Here is a 21,042-nt window from a genome sequence, read left to right on the forward strand (position 1 = left end):
CTTGTAAAGATGCGACCACCCCGAAGTCCAGTGCCCACATGAGTCGAGCACAGTGATCAACGCCATGACTGGTGCTTGGCTGAGGCAGTCTGCAACATTATTGGTGTCGTCTTTTTTGTACTTAATGTTCAAATAGAACTGTTGTAGGTATGTGGACCATTTTTGATGGCGATCATTCTATAACTTCCCTTGTGTTGGTGTGAACTGCAGTGGTTGGTGGTCTATGTGGATGACCGATTCCTTCCCCATAATGTAATGCTCCCATTGACGACAGGCCTGCATAATGGAATACATTTCTTTGTCATAGGTGGGATACTTTTGCACTGTGTCTGAAAGTGTCTCACTGTGGTAAGCCACTGGATGCCCCTACTGAGTAAGAATTGCACCAATAGCATAGTCGGAGGTATCTATCTCAATCTCAAATGGTTGTTGCAGGTCTAGTAATGTGAGCACTGGTGCCGAGTAGAAGCGATGCTTCAACTCGACAAACGCCTTCTATTGGGTTGTGGACAAAAAGAACTTTACTTTCCCTCTGCCCTTGGTGACTTGACTTAAAGGCCAAGTGATATGAGAGAACCCCAACACGAACCTGTGGTAGAAATTGGCAAGACCCAAAACGTTGTGGAGCTCTGTTAGAGTGGTTGGGGTTGGCAAATCCCGAATGACTTGTATCTTGGTTGGGTCCACATGCACACCCTACTCATCAATGATGTACCCTAGATATTGAACATGGGTCATGCCAAAAGTGCATTTCTCCAAATTGGCACACAGCTTGTGTTGTCGCAAGGTTTGGAGCATAGTTTTAAAACTAGAACCGGTGACCAGACCGATCCACCTAATAAACTAGGTTTCAAACTGAAACCAGTCAAACTAGGACTGGTTAGGTCTAAATGAATAGTTTTTAAAAAAATACATTAAATAATTAATTTTGAATGGAAAAAACTATTTTTAAGATTTAAAACCATGATTCCAAGCCAATAGAGACAAAATATGCAAAGTTTACTCATTTATATACCATGTAAAGGTGAATATATCAAAATGGCACCGAGTGCAATACATATCATCGACAAAATACATAAGCAATGAGGCTCTAAATGGCCTATAAAGTCCAAAAACAACAAGTTATGAGGCCATTGGCCTACTACAAGTCTACATATATGATAATAGTAATCAGCATTATCACTTGAAACTTCTCATGAGCCATCATGATCAAACTTGGTTGAGTCTCAACTCCCAAACTTTGCAACTACTTGAGTCACAAACTTATCTATTGGTTCAGTGACTTGAGTCTCAAACTTTTGAAGGCATTTTGCGCTAATATGCCCTATTATTTCATTTGGTGCTCCACATGGGTTTACATGGCCTCCTATCCCAGCTAAGTGTTGCTTCAACCTGTTAATACCCCCTCCCTCAATAGATTTTTGGTAATATCTGCACATCATTTTTCCATCAATCATATCACAATGAGCCCATGCAATATCCTTGGCTTTTGGAGGCATGATGACTATTACTTAGCTCAAACTCTCTATTGTTCCACTACTCCAACAAAAACTCAACACCCTCCAAGCTCCCAATCAAACTCACAAAAACTCCAAATGAGATGTGTGAGCCAATTGTTTCTTGCATTTTTGTATAAAACTTTCCACACCTCTTATGAGAAGGTCATCTACATATAGAAGAATGATCACTGGTTCACCCTTCACTATTTTGATATAAAGATTTGGATCCGCGGAACTCTTTGAAAAACCCATTCTTTGTAGATGTATATCCATCCTAGCATACCAAGCCCTTGGAGCTTGCTTAAGGCCATCAAGTACCTTTAACCTGTAAACATGAGTTTCTCTATTATGTACTTCAAATCCCAAGGGTTGTTCAATATATATTTCATCAATGGTGCCATTCAAGAACGTTGTCTTCACATCCATCTGATGGATGTTCCATCCCATAGTTGCTGCCAAAAGGACCAACAATCTTATAGTTGTGTATCTTGTTGTAGGTGCAAAATGCTTCTTCATAATCGATGCCTTCTTGTTGAGAGAAACCCCGAGCCACAAACCTTGTGTTTTGTACTTGTCAATGCTTCCATCTGTTGCATACTTAATCTCGTAGAGCCATTAGAAGTTACAACAAATTTGTCATTCAACCTCGAAACGATTTCCCTATCTCCATTTTTCATTATAGGTTGATATTCTTCTTTAATGGCATCTTTCCATTCTTGATGTTTGACAACTTCTTCAAAAGAGGATGGTTTTGCTTCAATCAATTTTGTTATATAGTTTGCATACCCTGAATATCTTTTAGGTTTTTTACTTCCCTTAATGTTCCTTTAGTTGTAGCATGTCCTTCTGTTTCTTGAAGAGTTGATGTTAACCAAGCGGGTCTCTTACAAGTTTTAGGAATTACGACATGTTGGACAGATTCACTGAGACCTTCTTCTTCATGATTAGATATAGTATCTTCTTCTTCCCTTGGGCATTCTTCAAATATAGGTAGTTCTTCATCATCGGAATCAATCGGGAGATCTTTAGACTTCTTGTAGGCAATGTTTTCATCAAAAATCACATCTCTACTTACTTCAATTTGGTGACCTTCCTTGATGTAGATCCTATATGCCTTTGACAAGGTACTGTAGCCAACAAATATGCCCTTCATGCTTGTAGGATCCAATTTCTTTCTTTTATCTTTTGGAATGTGAATGTAGATAAGGCAGCCAAATATTCGAAGATGATCTACATCAGTTTTCTTCCGATAAATGCTTCTCTAGGAATCATATTGTAAAGTATCTTATGAGGACTTCCATTTTGAATATAGATTATTGTTTTGGATGCTTCACCCCACAGGAATTGAGGTAAGTATTGATCATGTAGCATTGCCATTCTTCCTTTCTACTACTCCATTCTGTTATGGATTATATGCAACTATCAGCTCCCTCTTAATTCCAGCCTCCTTACAGAAAGTTATGCGTTCTTTTGATGTGTATTCCCCTCCATTGTTAGATCTTAGTACTTTTATCTTCCTTTCTGTAAGGTTGTCCACTTCAGCTTTGAATTCTTGAAATTTATCAAATACTTCATCTTTGGACTTAAGTAAATAAATATAAGTCTTCCTTGAGTGGTCACCAATGAAAGTCACGTAGTATATACTACAGATGAACTCCAAGAGATTTTGTAGCCATAGAACCACAAACATCAGAGTAAATAAGATCCAAGATTTCCTTAGATCTTGAAGCACTGCTTCCAAATGGTTTCTTTACATTTTTACCTAGTGCACATCCCTTGCAAATTCCTTCATGCTCTTCCTTTAGTTCAGGGATGCTATTTACCATAGTGTTTAAGGATGCTAAGATTTTGTATTGAGATGTCCAAACCTTCTATGCCAAAGTTCACATGGATTGATTTCAAGGTGAACTAGGGCTTGAGAGAGAGGTGTAAGTAATTTGTAGAGCCTTCCCTCATGAATCCCAATGATTTTTGCATTATTAATGCTAGAACCCTTACTCCATACCATAACCTTTCCATCTACAAAAGCAATTCTATCCCATTTATCTTCTAAACAAGAAATAGAAAGTAATTTTTTCTTCAAACTTGGGACATACAGTATGTTGTTGAGATGTATGATTCCTCCATCTTCCAGTTGCAATGTGGTTGATCCAATTCCTTTGACTGCATAGTTCTTCTTGTCTCCAAGCTCGACTGAATGAGAAGATATTCCTTTTGATAGAGTCTTTAGTTGTCCATGTTCACCTATCATATGTCTAGAAGCTCCACTGTCAATTACCCATATGTTGTCATCTTCAAAGTACCTATAAGTGCTGAGAATAATCCTTATTTTCTTTGTAGTGGATGTCTTGGTCATGTAATTCTTGATAGATAATAAGAGATCCCGAAATGCTTTGATGCCTTGCTTGAGATAGGATGTCATCATGGAGAACTGCTTCTTCAAGGATGTAGTGATCTTCATCATGCCCTTTGTCAACCTTAGCTTTGATACCATGTTGAGAAATCAATAGGGCTACAATAGAAGTGATTTCTCTTAGACTTGATAATTTCTTGTGATGTTCTTTTACTTTTCTTGATTATTAATTTCTTCTTCTCTTATTATTATGTTGTTCTTATCATCAAACAGTTACCAAAACATGAAGATCAATAGTACACAAGGACACAAGATGTAGGCTGCTAGTCAAGGCCAAAACCTCTCCTAGAGAGGAAAACCCACAAAAATTTCTTCTCTGTGTATAGATTCCTCAAATGACAAATTCCAAGACCTCTAGACCAAGACGCTTCCAAGACCAAGTCAAACCTTCTGGAGGATGTGTTGTTTCTTACCAAGTCAAATCTCTTCCCATTACAGAACTTCGACCCCCAGCTTCAGATTTTCAACCCTCACTACAAGTCTAAATTTTTCGGTCCCTACAACAACTACAATTTTTGTAGATATGGGAGAATTTAGGGCTTCTAAGGCTTCCTCCTTCCTTCGCTTGGGTTGCTTCCTCTTCTAAGACTTGTAGGAGACCAAATTGACTTCTCTTTTACCAATTTCGACCCTTCCCTTGCAACTTGAAAACTTCGGCCTTGATGTTGCAAAAACCTTAGCCTTCATTTCACACGTGAGAGAGAGAGAGAGAGTATGTAGAAACCCAAAAATTCATCTTCCTTCTAGTCCTTTTCTTGCCTTCTTCTTCTTGTCCTTCGCTTGATTGGTGAGTGGATGAGTGAGTGAGCAAATGGGGTCGAATGGTCTCTTATTTACAGCCCTTCCAAGAGAACAAACTACCCTAATTACGTCAACTTCTCCACTGCCTGGCCGATTTGGTCTTGGAGAGGTTATTTGACACTTTTGACTCAAAAATAATTCTTTTGACATGTTACAAGATGCCCAATGGGGTCTTTTACATATGACAATGACTCTTTGACTTCTTGACTTTATGACAAAACCTAGAAGCACTCAATGGGTACTTTGACCTTGATCATGAAACCCATGCTATAAAAAATAATAATAACAATTTTCTTTTCATTTTACAATATACAAAATCAAGAGTACGTATGAAAACGGAACCTAGTTACATATTTCAACGGGAGCTCCAATGGTCAAGAAGCCCTTGAAAGCCCTAGAAGCCCCACGCTTGTTGAATATTTTGAAGACGTAGATCAATGCATTTGCCTTGGAAACCATCATCATAGGATTCTCCTCATGTTGCCGATTCTGACGGTATGTGGCATGTCACGATAGCTATCACCGTTTGAGAGACATGCATGCTCAAAGATGAAGCACCCATATTGATGGTCAAAACCACAAAATATGGTGAAATGGCAACTTATCATTGGGCAAGGGGCTTTGAAGAAATTCTTCATGGTTGGAGGACTAATTATTAAAAAAATATATATATATATATATATTGAAGTAATTACATAAATTACTATTAAAAATAAACAGTTTTTGGACCAAATATTTGGCTCCAAAAGAATTTGAATTTTAAAATTCAATATAGCTCCTTCAATAAAGTCGGAATCATGTTTTTGGCTCCAAAAAAAGGTTTGATTTTTGAAATTCATTTATGTTCCCTCCAAAGTGCTACTCGGCTCACTCAAACAATTGTTCCTCCAAAATCTATATAATGGCACCTTGTTTCCATTCGATGATATGAATCTAATGCACTTCAAAAGCAAGTGATCTCTGAAATTCTCGGCCCTGTGGAGAAAAGCTGAATCTGAAGGTGGTCCAAAGTTCTGAAAAATTATTTGGCATCTGATCTAACCTTCTGATCTAACCTTGCAGAAGGAGCTAGACAGATTTTTTTTCTTGTTCTGTGGTTAAGGGTCTCGTTTGCGGTTCATCTTGAGGGTTTATGGCTTGATCTTCCTTGCAGACCTGGAACTTCCACTGCTGACATTCGAACTTAAATTTGTTGTATCATCTGAGATAGAATTTGTACTGTGGCACAAGATACATCAACTCTGTAATCCGAATTGCAGGCAATAATAATTGGAATATTTCTCTGTTCTCTCTCCACTGAAATGGTTGGCTTTTCGGCCCTGCAATAAGGGCTTGTCCTGAGGTCCTCGTTGGTCTTGTCCATTGACAACTTCTGGTCGTGTCTGTGGCCTATTTCAGTCATAAGAATTAGGGAAAAACATTATTCGATCTACTCCTTTTTTGGCTTCCGTTCCTATTGAATCAGATCACTGCTTCAAAACCCTCAGCACTTATTAAATCTGAACTAGAGATCATCCTTTCGGTCTGCACTGTTGTAGATGTCCGGTATGTCTTCGGCCTTCTATGGCACTGACTATTTGCACCCATTGCAAATTAATTGAAGCCTGGTTGAAGCATTTGATAAGGTCATTTCTTTTGAGATTGTTATTGGACTTGAAGGTTTTTCGTGAAGCTTTATGGTCTATGAGACAGATCCGAAATCTTTGTGAATATACTCCTGGAGCGGAGCTGAAACTATTAAGTCTTGCTTTCTGGGATGCGAATTAAATTGATTTTATTTGGCATTCATTGGAGGCCCATGCAAGATTGTTACAGCCCTATTAGGGCTCAACCAAACCCTCTACCACAGACGCCTCTGGGACTTGTCTGCTGTGACAATTCTGCCTACTGCAATAGGACAAATCTATGCCAAAAGTGTGATCAAGCAAGGTTCTGGTGGCATATGCATTTTTCTGATCTGAACTTCTGATCTGATCTAGGGCTTGTGTTTGAGTCACATCCAAGACCTTCTATTAACATCTTCTGAAGCAAAGTCCAAGATGATCAAGTTCTGTAAACATCACTGATATCTACTTCTCGAGCACGGCCTTGTGGCAGAGTCATTCCTCAGCCCATTAAAGGCGAACCTGGAGTGATCACTGAAGATTAGATCTAGGGTCAATTCCTGAGTGCTAAAGTGACCAGAGTATTGCATCAGTAACTAAGGGGTTGACTGTTTATCACGTGATGCTATCATTACTGGACAGACTTGCAACAAAAGTATGACTTGATATTTTGACAAGAGCTGGTGCTGGAACCATAGATACAGCTCTGTAATTTATATCTTGGACAACCTAAAGCCCAAATCTAAAGTTTATGATCTCAATCCAAGATGGCTACAGTGGTTTATCTCTCCAAGATCAAGCTACAGTATAACAGAGATATGCTACCTTGGTGATTCAGTCTTGAAGATTAAAAGCATAGACATATCCGTTCTGTTGGCCAGAACAGTCATACAGAGCTCTCATAATCCTTTGCATTAAGGTCATGATCCAAGGAACATAGTGTGTGAGTACATCAGAATCATTATTACAGATTAAATTTTTGATCCTACATTCTAGATCACAGTTTTGGTTGCCCTGATCTTTGGTTTACTCTGAACTGTAGCAATCAAGTGTGAAGCCAACATTGAAGCACACCATGTTTTCTACAACATTTCAAGCAAGTCAACACAATTCAATAAAGGACAGCTGCTAAGATGAGAATATACTACAAGATATCATACTTTTTAACTTTCTTCTGCACTGACTACCAAAAAGTATGACGGCTCTATCATAAATTCCTCAAATGCAAAAAAACAGAAGAATTCTTATGACGAGTTGAAACAAACTTTGTCATCATCCATCTCTTTAGAAGCATGCAAAAATTTTCTCTTAAAACCACTTGTATTATTTACTTGAGTGTCAAACTTTTAGAATAGTGATGCAGATAGCCTTTTTCACCCCATTGCTCTTTACTAGCCCAAGATAGCCATGTTTGAAACCAAGCTTCTACATTTTTTATTCTTATTGGCATATATATCAACACTTTCTCGAGCTTACAATTGAGGCAAACACACTTTACCTGCCTTCTTCAAAATTGCCACATAAAGACTCGAATCTTGGATCTCGAACTACCTGCACAATGCATTGTAAAAACAATAATAAGAAGTTTATTATGGTATCATATGAATATCCGAAAAGAAAATATGACGCTGGAGATGGAAACATGTCCATCAACCAGATAAGAATGGAAAATTTATGTCTTTGATTACAATGCAACACCATTTGCAATTAGAAGACACATATAACAGTAAGATTCTAAATTAACCCAAACAAGAATAAATTAAAAAAGAGGATAAGAGCTGTAAATAATATACTCAAATTTGCTGGCAACAACACCACAAAGGATTCATTCCCAATGAAGATCATTTAATATCATTTCTTTATCTATAAAGATAACAAATAAGCAATAAAACGTCATTTTGTCCCATCACTTTCAGAGGAGAAGCTTTTTCAGTGAATACAATCAATTGCTGATAATCAATGTAAGAGATATTCTTGTAAATTATTTTTCAAATTAAAGATCGCCTTAAGTGTTGTGGATTGTTTCCCCTCTTTGAAGGTTTTTAACCACATAGAAGCATGTGTCACTATCTTTGATCTATGTGTCAGTGAATGTCTTTAAGGTGTTCAATTCATGTGATATACTTGTTTTTCAAACACGGTATCAAAGCACGTGCAGCTTATCTTCCTTTTTATTGAGATCCCAATCGCCTATGACAACTATGAAAGGAGTTGTAATGTTCCCTATGAATTGATTGCCTACAGGACAAATTAGCCTATCTGACCCCATAGGCTATAGTCTTGATAAAAGGGTAAAACCGAATTTTTACAATGTTGGGGCAACATCATGCAAAAGTTGGTCAGCTATGGCAAAAACACCCAAAATTGGGGGTTTCACTCACAACCCCTCACATTTGGGAGCCCATGGAGTAATCTATAAATAAAAGAGAGTTGGAGTCAAATGAGCATCATCAAATTGGATCTATTTCATCTGTTTTTTTGAGCTGTGGCCCTAAGGGTTTTAAGAGCCCTTTCTCCTACACTAATTTTGGTGGTAAAAGATTCCACCCTAGTTAGTCATCCTATTTTTATCTTCTGTTATGTTCTGTCTGTTCTAGGAAAGCAGGGAAATTAACTACCTAAAAGGCATCAGAGTTTGGTGGAAAGATCAAGTGTTGAAGCTCAAATAGCTGGATTGTTCAGGACAAATTTTGGTGCTCTACCCTCTGTTGGACGGATCATTTAGGCAAAATAATGAAAGATTATTACAGCGAGCAGCTTCTGAGGAAATTCGGCCTCCCTAAGGCACGTCTGTTTCTCTGCAGCTGGGTTATTTCTTCTGTAACAGACCTGAATCATTCTTAAGGCATTTCAGCCTCATGTGGCAGGGCCAACCATTCTCTGAAACAGAGTTCGCATATTCTTCTGAGGCCATTTTCTCAAGCAGTTCGGACTCTGCTGAGGCAACTCGGCCCCTTTCTGAGGCAACTCGACCCATCTGAGCAGAGCTCAGTAGGATTTTCTGAGGTATTTTTTGGTTCTGAGACAGAATTCGGAGGCCTCTTTCTGAGGTGTTTCAGAGCATCCTGAAGCAAGTTCTAGTTGCGGCCATCTTCTGGAAAGTAAGTTTATCATAATTATCTTCTAAGATGTGGAATCTGGATCAGTACAGATAGTTCAGGTTATTGTTGTAAAGACTAGGGTAAATACTACTCAGTTACATTTGTAAACTGGAATTGTTGGTCAGAAATCTTCGTTGATTGAATACAGCAATGGTGGAACATTGTACTTATTGTTGATGAATGATCAATTTTATTCATTGTGGATGAAGACCATAATTGTTTATTCATGCACTAGTACTGTTACTATTCAATGAATTGATTATTTCATTGTTAAACAAGGGGAAGAATTCTAATGAAACCCTAGTTTCTAAGAAACTCTAAGGCAAGCAAAATTGCCTTAGGCCACCACAGTGGTATCAGAACTGAGCATCCGGCCAGCTTGTATGTGCATGAGGCTTGTATGCTTCCAGAAGATACAAGCAACATCACAGTAAGGAGAAAAATGAACACCCATCATTCAGCCATGAGAGATAGAACAGGGCAAGGAGAACAGGATCCTGGTATCTTACTAAATGCAATACTCCAGGGACAGTAGCAAATGACCGGCATATTAATGCAAGGACAATAGTTGATTTAAGGGCAACAGGAAATAGAATGGGTGTTAGCTCAAGGACAGCAACAATTAGCACAAATAATGGCTCAGCTCGTAGGAAACCCAAACGTTGCTAGCAACAACAGAACCACCACTGAAAGAAGCGATAAACATAACTCCAGTCCCACTATGCACACTAATACCAGGAAAGTCAGCAGGAGTTTCAGACCATTGCTTCCTCAATTATAAATAATCAAGCAACGGTAAACCAAGGGGCAGCAGAGCAGAATAGAGACTTGGACAAATATCTCCAAGAATATGCAACTCTAAGGGATGATACTCAAGCTGCCTCGACTTTTCAAGAATTATGCAACATCAGAGGACTACAGAATTCTAACCTAATGCACAAGGTAAGGAAACTATCTCTCTCGTCTTTTGATAAATCCTCTAAATGTTCAACAAGGGCCTGGGTGCAAAAATTGGACACCTATTTCCGGCTCAATCCCATGTTAGAAACAGACATTATCCAATTTGCTGCACTACACCTAGAAGGGGAAGCACATGAATGGTGGCATCATGGACTGGTTATGTTAGGGCATGCAAACATCACTTTATGCAGAGATTGATAGAAAAACTTGATTGAAAGAACCCATACACACACTTCAGAGAACTTGCACAACTCAAACAAATAGGATCACACAAAGACTATATCACAGAGTTCGAATGAACCACGGTCATGGTGACAGACATATCTGAAGAAAGACTAATCATGCTCTTCACAGAGGGATTATATGAATCCATACAAGGTTGGGTTAAGGCATTTAATCCCACAACCCTACAAGACGCCTTCAAGAAGACTAGAGATATGGGTGGTGCAGCACCAAAGGTGAAGATTCCACCCATACCACAAGTCCCTCCCAAAGATAAGGGCAAGATGGTATCTCCAAGCGACGTGTCGTCACCTAAAATGTACACATCAATGTGCACAAAAATCCCAGTCCCACCAGGTGTAATCTTAGAGGCGCAACACTCAAAGCAGGGACTGTCACCTATTCCCTACTCACTCCATTTAAGAAAGGATTGATTGGATGAAGAAACTCGAAATGAGCTTAGAAGAAAGAACCTTTGTTTCATTTGCAAAGAGCCATGGCAACTTGGTAACTGATGTTTGGGAAAGGGAAAGATTCACTACACTGAAGTATTGCCGGATAGTGACAATGAGGGTGAGACAACATAGCCACCAAGCAAGGAGCTTAGCATTTCTAAAGAAGCACAACCCTTAAAAGCAGCTAGTAGGCCATATCCAAGAATTGAAGGAGGTACTATTGTCACTCTCTCAGGAGTTCCTAAATATCACACATTCAAAGTCAAGGGTTCTATACAAGGGCAACGAATCATGGCATTGATAGATGGTGGAGCAACATACAAATTTATTGATGCAGCCGTGGTGGTAAGGAGAGGCATCCTTGTAAAGGAATTTGAGGGCTTCGAAGTGAAGGCAGTTGATGGATATCATATGACATGCACAAAGGTAGTTCCATGTTTGAGCGTCACATTAGGTAAGTATACACTTATCAATGTGGTGTTGGGAGTACATGTTGAAGGAAATGTAACTAGGTTCGCTCTTCATAAATGTACTTCTGATATTTGTACTTATTCAAGAAAAGAAATATTATTTTTATAATATATGTCAATGAGTTTCTTGCTCATTGAAGTAGGTCTAGCACATGTCAAAGTGCTATAGGTGAGTCAAATAGTCAAAAGGAAATGTTGAAGGCCTTAAGGGCATGTTACACCATGTATAAATATATATTAAAGTCAAAGGGAAAACCTCCAAGCAAAGTCAAGTCTACTCCTATGCAATGGCACCATCAAGAAGCTCCTTCAAGCATGCTACACCACCATGAAAACTATCTGAAGTCTGCTCAACAAATCAGCATCCAAACAGCCCTCAAAGTCAGCCTACAAACAGTCAATCAAGTCGGCCTAAATGGATGGACAGTCCTCTATTTATAGAGACTATCCACTCCAAATACAATGCACTACTCAAGCTCTGAAATCCGCAAGGGAAAGAGGACAAGAAAGAACAAAGGAAGCAGAAATAAAAGGTCTACTAGGGCAGCGAATTGAGGAGGAAGAACAGCGAAGTTTGAGGGACTGTTTTCTAGGGTATACACAGTCACACGTGCGAGAAAATGAAGGATAGTCTGTGGCTATATCAGCAGTAAGATCACAGTTATATATTCCTCCTTGTTTGGGCTAGTAACTTAGGCCTATAAGGCCTCATACTCAAGCGAAGAAGAAAGACACTCAAGAAAAGGAGAGAAGGGCATATAACACATAGTAATCCTCCCACACGTGCAAGAAACTAGGGCAGCAGAACAGCAGTACAGTCATACTCCCATATCTCAAGAAGGATCTCAATTGGTCAAAGTTAAAGTCTACTTGTGCAAGGGATAGAAGAGGAACACCTCATCTAGAAGACTCAAGGAAGGTCTATCTTGAGACAAGAATCATAGTAAGAAAACGAAGTACCAGAAGGAAGAGGATGAAGTGCCAGAGAACAAAGTGCCGAAGGAAGTGCCAGAAAAAGTGCCAGGGAATAAGGTGCATAAAGAAGGAAGGAATTGACTTGTGCTTGGAGGATACTCTTGTCGGGGGTTTAATGTTTGGCATTGATCAATAAGAAGCTTCAATAGGAGAAACTTACTAAAGGATTTTCCTCTCAAGAGAAGAGAGGTTTTGGCCCTGGCAGAGAGCCAACATTTTGTTTTCTTGTTCTTATGTTTTGGTAGCAATTTGATGAAGTACACATACATTCATTAATAAGAAGAAGAAGAAGATTAAGCTAACTAGAAAAAGTAAAAAGACTCCACAAATTGCTATCAAGTAACGAAGAATCACACTACACTACTTTGCCCTAGATTCTTCAACATGGTATTGGAGCTAAGGTGACACATCAAGGAAAGGGCAACTCCAAAACACTCATCAAGGAGAAGCATCTATAAGGTTGAAGCATCAAGCCTAGAAGTCTCAATCACTTCAAGGACAAGAAGGGTCTACAATCCATCATTCATCAAGGAGGTCTACAAAGCAAGAAGAAGAGCCTTACATAAAGGCACCTACAAAGAAGAGCAGATTGAAGCAGGACCTACATCAAGCTACAAGTCATCAAGCAAATCTCATCATCTAGCAAGTCCACTTGGAGAAGCCAACTTGAAGAACATCAAAATCCAAGGAAGGCAAGCCATCAAGTCTTCAAGGAGGAACCAAATCCACTACATCTCAAAATCTATCAAGTACATGTCCCCTTCTGAATATACATCAATGTCTTTTGCAAGGAAAGCAATAAATTGGTAGGTACCAATAACCTTCTTGCATAGAAGCAGAGGATTGATCTAATTCTCAAGGAGAATAAACTCTTAGAACATGTCAAAGGGAATAACACTATCCCTGCTAAGGAACAAACTCAAGCCTTAGCCAAGTACAATAAGGATGAGACAAGAGCTCAAAGGATTCTGATAGAATCAATCAAAGACTCTCTCATTCCCTATGTCTCCAAGTTTGAGACATCAAAAGAAATTTATGATAAGCTAGTAGAGTTATTCTCGATATCCACAACCGGAGAAGTGATATCTCTAAGGAACGAATTATACAAGATAAAGATAACAAAGGAAGGAATAGCTCCCTACTTCATGAAAATCTCTTAAATGAGAGATCAACATCAAGAGCTTGGGGAAGTCATGTCTGACAGAGAGATGACAATTGTAGTACTCAATGCTCTACCTGAGGAGTGGGGAACTTCACATCAAGCATATATGCCAAGAAGGAAGCAACCACTCTCAATGAAATGTGGTATCTATGCAGGGCAGAGGAAACCAGACTCAAGGCAAAGGAAGATGTGGGATCAAAGGAGCAAGCATTTGCTACCATGGCCAAGAGAAAGGGTAAATTTGGCAAGTTTGGTCCACGAAGAACTAACAACAAAGACATGTCCAAAATCTAATGTTTTGGACGTCAAGAATATGGACACTACAAAAGGAATTGCCCTAAGCTTAAGAAGGACAACAACAACAAAAGAAAGAGGGAAGAAGCTCACATAACTTAAGAGGTGAAAGAAGGAAAGAAGCAAAAGAAGGAAGATCCTCCGAATCTCTACTAGGTCAAACTCATTTCTTCTAGACTTCTTTCAAAGTTTTGAGTAGAATAGGAGCATATAGGACTAGAATAAATTGCATGGCTAGAAACATCCTCTAGAATCTAGAAGCATGATGTACATAGAGTTCTAGATACTCATGAAGATGTAGCATTTATGATAAGAACAAAAATGCATGAGTAGAAATATCTTCTAGAATATAGGAGCATGGCAGATGTAGCTCAAGATATTCATGTAGAAGAAGCATACCTAGTATAGGACCTCATCCATGATAATAGAAGATTGATCAGGATTAAGAATCTTAGAAGACCTCCATCATCAAAAGAAAAGAAACATTTGCAAGGCAAGGGTCTCTAAGATCCTATAATGGAATCTTCAAAAGAAGGTTCATGAACCAAAGCAGATGTCTCATCGGGAATCCCATTCATGGGATTCAAGAAAAGGTTGATATGCAGGCAAGCTAAGATGAAGCAAGAAGGGCCACACCAAGGACAACCAAATGAAGCCAAGATGATCAAAGGAGAATCAAGGTGAGGTATGTATATATAACAGGTTTAGTCATGTTACCATTTGTATATTATTGAGTCATGAAAATAATTCTATAACATGATCAAGTATGAAAGAATCTCTTTCACCAAGGACATGCTCGAAGGCATGTACTACAATGCTATGAAGGTCAACAAAAGAATATGCTCACATAAGGAGCATAAGATTGCTAACTGAGAAGCAAGAAGAAATGTTGACAAGTCCAGGAAGCAAGCAATGAAGGAATGCTCTCACAGGAAGCATTAGATGGTTGACTTATCTATCTGATAAGAAGCAAATGAAGAAAGAGATCAGGCATGTGGAAGAACACCATGATCACCGAGAATTACTATCTGGCAAGATACTTTGGAGATATCTCTCGAAAGAAGGTAGGACAACTCTGATAAAGGAAGAAAGGACCCTTGACACCTATGAAGGCCTTAGAGATATAAAAGGTGTAGGTAACTGATTCTACTCTACAGAGATGTCGTGATAAAGAAGCCATCCAACAAAAGAAAAAGGAATGTTGAAGCAATATCAAGATTAAGTCATGATGGGATACTAGGTCAAAGCATGTAAACATGCAAGTACAACGAAGCATCCATGAGAAAAATATTCTGAAGCATGGACAAGATGACAAACGATTAGGCCAAGATGACAAGAAAACCTAATGAATGACAAGAAAGCCACTTTCCACGAAGGAAGCATGACATGACAAACCAGGAAGGAAAGTGATCGATGGATGGTGCCCTACCTAAAAAAAGTCTAAACAAAGACTTCATGACATCAAGAAAGGAAGAAGATCAAGCAACTAGAGGACACCCAAAGAAGAAGTTGTTGATGAAAGAGTCCCTAGTTAAGAGGGAGCTCTAACAAGTCCTTTATCAAGAGGGAGTTTTGGATCACCCCTGATTACAAAGGAGTCCCAATTGTGTTTTCCATTTCATGGGTCATGCACCAGACCAGGAGTAACAGTGGTAAGTCTAGATGAAGGCCATGAATGGAAATGTAGACACAAGATAGACACAACATTCTTGTCTTCACTTGGGAAGAAAGAATGGGAGGATTAGGTAATCATCTGGCATTTGATACTCTTTGAGGATGTGTAGGGCATCCAAGACAAGAGTAGGCAAGAGGATTGATATTCTTTGAGGGCTGGGAACCCAAGAAAGGTAGTCCTAGAAGGTCATACTCAGAGAACATGCGGGTGGGTATGTACCTTGAGAGACCATGATGAAGGTGTCTATAAATCATTCGTCTCGGCAGTATTGTAGCTCATGGTCTCGTCGAGAGATGGCGCTGTTAGTCAAGGCCTTGCACTATGATAATGCTCATGAATATGATGTTATAACAGAGGGATTACAAATCCGATTTCTCTTATGTGAATCCTTCAAGATCGATAATAGCCAAACACCTTGTAATGTTGTATGAATACCTCCCTAGTTAAGAGGGAGTCTTGAAGGAAATGTAACTAGGTTCGATCTTCATAAATGTACTTTTCATATTTGTACTTATTCAAGAAAAGAAATATTATTTTTTATAATATATGTCAATAAGTTTCTTGCGCATTGAAGTAGGTCTAGCACATGTCAAAGTGCTATAGGTGAGTCAAATAGTCAAAAGGAAATGTTGAAGGCCTTAAGGGCACGTTACACCATGTATAAATGTATATTAAAGTCAAAAGGAAAACCTCCAAGAAAAGTAAAGTCAACTCCTATGCAATGGCACCATCAAGAAGCTCCTTCAAGCATGCTACACCACCATGAAAACTATCTGAAGTTTGCTCAACAAATCAGCATCCAAACAGCCCTCAAAGTCGGCCTACAAACAGTGAATCAAGTCAGCCTACAAGTTGGCCTAAATGGAGGGACATTCCTCTATTTATAGAGGTTGTCCACTCCAAATACAACGCACTACTCAAGCTCTGAAATCCACAAGGGAAAGAGGACAAGAAGAACGAAGGAAGCAAAAATAAAAGGTCTACTAGGGCAGCGAAGTGAGAAGGAAGAACAATAAAGTTTCAGGGACTATTTTCTAGGGTATACACAGTCACACGCATGAGAAAATGAAGGATAGGTTGTGGCTATATCAGCAGTAAGATCATAATTATATATTCCTCCTTGTTTGGGCTAGTAACTTAGGCCTATAAGGCCTCATACTCAAGCGAAGAAGAAAGACACTCAAGTGAAGGAGAGAAGGGCATATAACACATAGTAATCCTCCCACGCATGCGAGAAACTAGGGCAGCAGAACAACAATACAGTCATACTCTCATATCTCAAGAATGATCTTGGTTGGTCAAAGTTGAAGTCTACTTGTGCAAGGGATAGAAGAGGAACACCTCATCTAGAAGACTCAAGGAAGGTCTATCTTGAGACAAGAATCATAGTAAGAAAACGAAGTGCAGGAAGAAGGAGGACGAAGTGCCAAAGAACAAACTGTCGGAGGAAGTGCCGGAAGAAGTGCCAGGGAATAAGGTACAAAAAGAAGGAAGGACTTGACTTGTGTTTGGAGGATACTCTTGTCAGGGGTCTAGGATTTGGCATTGATCAATAAGAAGCTTCAATAAGAGAAACTTACGAAAGGGTTTTCCTCTCAAGAGAAGAGAGGTTTTGGCCCTGGCAGAGAGCCAACATATTGTGTTCTTATTCTTATGTTTTGGTAGCAGTTTGATGAAGTATACACACATGCATTAATAAGAATAAGAAGAAGATTAAGGTAACTAGAAAAAGTAAAAAGACTCCACAAATTGTTATCAAGTAACAAAGAATCACACTACACTACTTTCCCTAGATTCTTTAATAGTACAATGGTTATACTCGCTGGGAAGATTCATAATGAACTACTAAGCGATGGAAATGGAATTCCAAGATCCAAACAGGAGTAAGGTAATGCTAAGAGGCATGACCAATGGGGGTCCACAAATTGTCACAGCCCAGCAAATGGAGGTCATACCCTTATCTGAAATTAAAAATGAAGGTTTCACGAAATGTTTTGCAAGCTAGTTTATGTCTTTTAGACAATGGATCATGATTGCAAAAGCACACACACTAAAGTAAAGGTCATACCCTTATCTAAAATTAAAAATGAAGGTTTCATGAAATGTTTTGCAAGCTAGTTTATGTCTTTTAGGCAATGGATCATGATTGCAAAAGCACACACACTAAAGTAAATGTCATACCCTTATCTGAAATTAAAAATGAAGGTTTCATGAAATGTTTTGCAAGCTAGTTTATGTCTTTTAGGCAATGGATCATGATTGCAAAAGCACACACACTAAAGTAAATTTTACAGATTTTTAACAATTAAAATGGACAATAGGCAACATCAAAACACAGCAAATTGATGACAGAATTCACCCCTCCTGGACTACGTCTCCGGGTCCACCTTCCAATGGTGGCCCTTTTTTATTGTATGCTCAAATTTTCAAATACATCAACATACAATGTTCATCTTGCAAAAATAACACTACCATTGCGTCCAGAATGTGCCCATAAACCCTTGTGTAGGCTCTTCTTGGACTCAGACTCCTTCAATTTACCTGCAAAACACTCTACAAAAGTGATTCCTCTACAAAATTGGAAACAAAATTGGTTCTCTGGCGTATTGGTAAGGCGGACCGTTTGAAACCCAGAGATCTCGGGTTCGATCCACAATCTCCGACGCATTTGGTGTTGTTTTGTTTAATTAATAAATAAACAAAATATGGTCGAAGTCCCTCTATCGATTTCACACTCCCTGCCAGGTCATGTGGCCATATACGTGATCGAGGGGCGCAAGCCAAAGGCCACGCACCTTCTTGGCCCCACTCTCAGCCTCATGGCGGTTGATAACACTGTGAGTCGACACTAAACTTGGCACCCTTCTCCTACGCCCCGCTGAAACCTCCGCCCGTGGTCACTGCAACAAACAAAATTGTGGGTTGGAGAATGTGCAAGGTGTCAGGCGCCCCGCCCTTCCCAACACTTTGACATTGGTCACGGGAGTTAGCATATGACCTGGGGTTCGGCGCATTGGCCCAGCCCTCTCCCCCAACAACGGAACCATATGTTAATAAATATAAACCCGCAACCCACGTTTAACAAGAACTACACGTGATCTAACAATAGAGTGGTCTATTGGTATGTTGGAGGTCGCGTGGTTGAATCTTGCGGAGTCGATCAGTCATTTAACAAAATTTTGGCCTCATCCGAAGTGCCATGTGGTGCCCTGGGAATGGGCCACGTGTCACTCTGTGATTGGCCCATCCCAAAAGCCTTCAACCAATAATGATGCGCCAAGTGTCCACATAAACTGCTCCACGTGTTAAATTCTGATTGGCAACCATACTGCCTGGTCAACATGACGTTATCATACCAACTGCCACGTGGCATCCGTACACTGCCCAACCCTACAAGTTGACTTGTTAGTTGTTTGCTTAAAACTTGAGAACACGACAACTTCTTCATATGATGTCAGATTGAGGCGAGTCAAGCATCGTTGGAATCAAAACAACATGATCTACGATTTGGCGTTGGTTTCGAGAGATTTTGAGCACTTTCATTTTTTAGCATATTTTTGATCCCCTGGATCATACCCAAACAAGGCGAAGTCACTAATGATGTCAGGTATGAAGAGACTGCAGAACATGACACATTCTTGAGAGATTGGAAATCCCATCTCTTAGTAGAGTACTCCAAGAATAAATTCACTTGCAAAGTATTGGACGGGCTCATTCATGATGGCAAGTATAAGGTGGAAAACGAAATCAACTTCTATGAAAATGAGATATATTTTGTCCCCGAATCTACACTCAAGGAGAAGCTTGTTAGGGCAACATATAACAAACCAGCGGAAGTCACAATAAAGTCTCCCTAAAGACAAGGATTGCATAAAAAGGAACATAAGACAAACTGGCTATAGAAAGCATAAAAAGGGCTTGCAGACACAATGTCCAACCAACACCAATATTTCCTATGTTCACTGGCCCGTTGTTAAGCAAGTGGGGTCAAACAACATTGTGGCATCTTTACCATGCATGATTCTAAACCTAAGGAAGCCCATTATCTACCAAGCATGTCTTGGTGTGAAGCATAGTTTATATGCTAGCAGACTTGAGTGAACAATGTTGAATATGGTGGGTTCACTATTCACAAGTTTCTCTCTTAGGTGTTACTCCAATATTGTGTGCAATGAAGGGCGCAAAGTAACCTCACCTGCAAATAGGTCTTTGCATCATATTCCAGATAGATCACTCCTTGACCTCATAAGGAACATATATGATCTCCTCATACCTTGTACTATCCAAATGCATGAGGTTGAAGATAATGGTTGTTATCTACATATTCTGGACCACTTTTCCTTGTTTTTTGCATCATGAACCAATTTGGGAGGTGGTTAGGTAGAAACTTCATGGAGATTTTGTTGGAGGATTTTCTTCAAAAGTTGTGGAGCAAGATGGAAATCTAATTGTTTTAGTTTGAAGACATAATGTGTCATTTGAATGCTACATAACATATTTAGTATGAACAACAGGGTGAAAGATGCAGCTTGCACATCGTTGAAATCTTTAATAAAGTAATCCATTGGACTGTACATCGGCAGCATAAAGTTCGTAGATTGGAACCAATGAAGTTTGTGCCTCATGGAAGTACAAAATTTGAAGCATACAAAGGTCACCATCTTCGAGTACCTAATGAAGATATGGATGAAGCAGTGACCTCTAATGGACGAAATGGCATCTTGCAATGTTGAGATGTTCGAATTGGTAGCTGTGAAGTTTGAAGGCAATTCTTCATTTTTGGAGGTTGAGCAGAAAATTTTCCAGCACCCATATTTGTCATTGTTTGGGGACAAGCAATGTCGAGAAGGGGGGACTGTAATGTCCCTAAGAGATTAATTTCCCCAATAGACGAAGTCACCTATCAATCCTCATAGGCTATAGTCTTGGATAAAGGGGAAAACCCCAAAATTTATAATGTTCAGGCAACAAGGGACAAGTTTTGGGGCAGTTGGGGCAAAAAAGCCCAAAGTTGGGGGTTACCATGAATCCCTCTTAATTAATAAAATCTATAAATACAAGAGGGTTAGAATCAATTGAGGCATCATTGGATTGGATTAAATTGTCTCTTCTTTTCTTTGAGCATGAGGCACTAAGGGTTTTAAGACCCCTTTTCGGCAGAGGTGATCCCACCCTACATAGTCACCTCTTTCTTTGTTCTGGCACAACAAGGTATTTTGAAACATCTCTGGCCTGGTTCGGTAAGAATTCTGGATTATCTGGAAGTTTTATATTGTTCCGGGCAAAGGAAGATTCGATGGGTTAAATTTGCAACAAAATACATAAGTCGTCTCTCATTTGGTTGTGGCAAAGGAGGACATTTGTCTGAGGCACTTCTTGTTTGTTTGTCTAACAAAACAAGGGATCTATGT

The 21,042-nt window shown here is 39.3% G+C and overlaps 1 protein-coding gene across 9 annotated transcripts in view; it reads right to left on the reverse strand.

Moving 5' to 3' along the window:
* LOC149242807 (rRNA biogenesis RRP36-like protein) overlaps window positions 1-21,042 on the reverse strand; it is an 80,145-nt gene that overhangs the window by 35,634 nt on the left and 23,469 nt on the right. For all 9 annotated transcript variants that reach the window (XM_089374354.1, XM_089374358.1, XM_089374353.1 and 6 more), the window contains one exon: window positions 7,816-7,868. In XM_089374354.1, coding sequence (XP_089230480.1) covers window positions 7,816-7,868 — 53 coding nt within the window. The remainder of the gene's footprint in view (window positions 1-7,815; window positions 7,869-21,042) is intronic.

The sequence above is a fragment of the Pinus tabuliformis genome, chromosome 8 (assembly GCF_031772625.1).
Source record: "Pinus tabuliformis cultivar Carrire ecotype Pingquan chromosome 8, CPIR1, whole genome shotgun sequence".
Lineage (NCBI taxonomy): Eukaryota > Viridiplantae > Streptophyta > Pinopsida > Pinales > Pinaceae > Pinus > Pinus tabuliformis.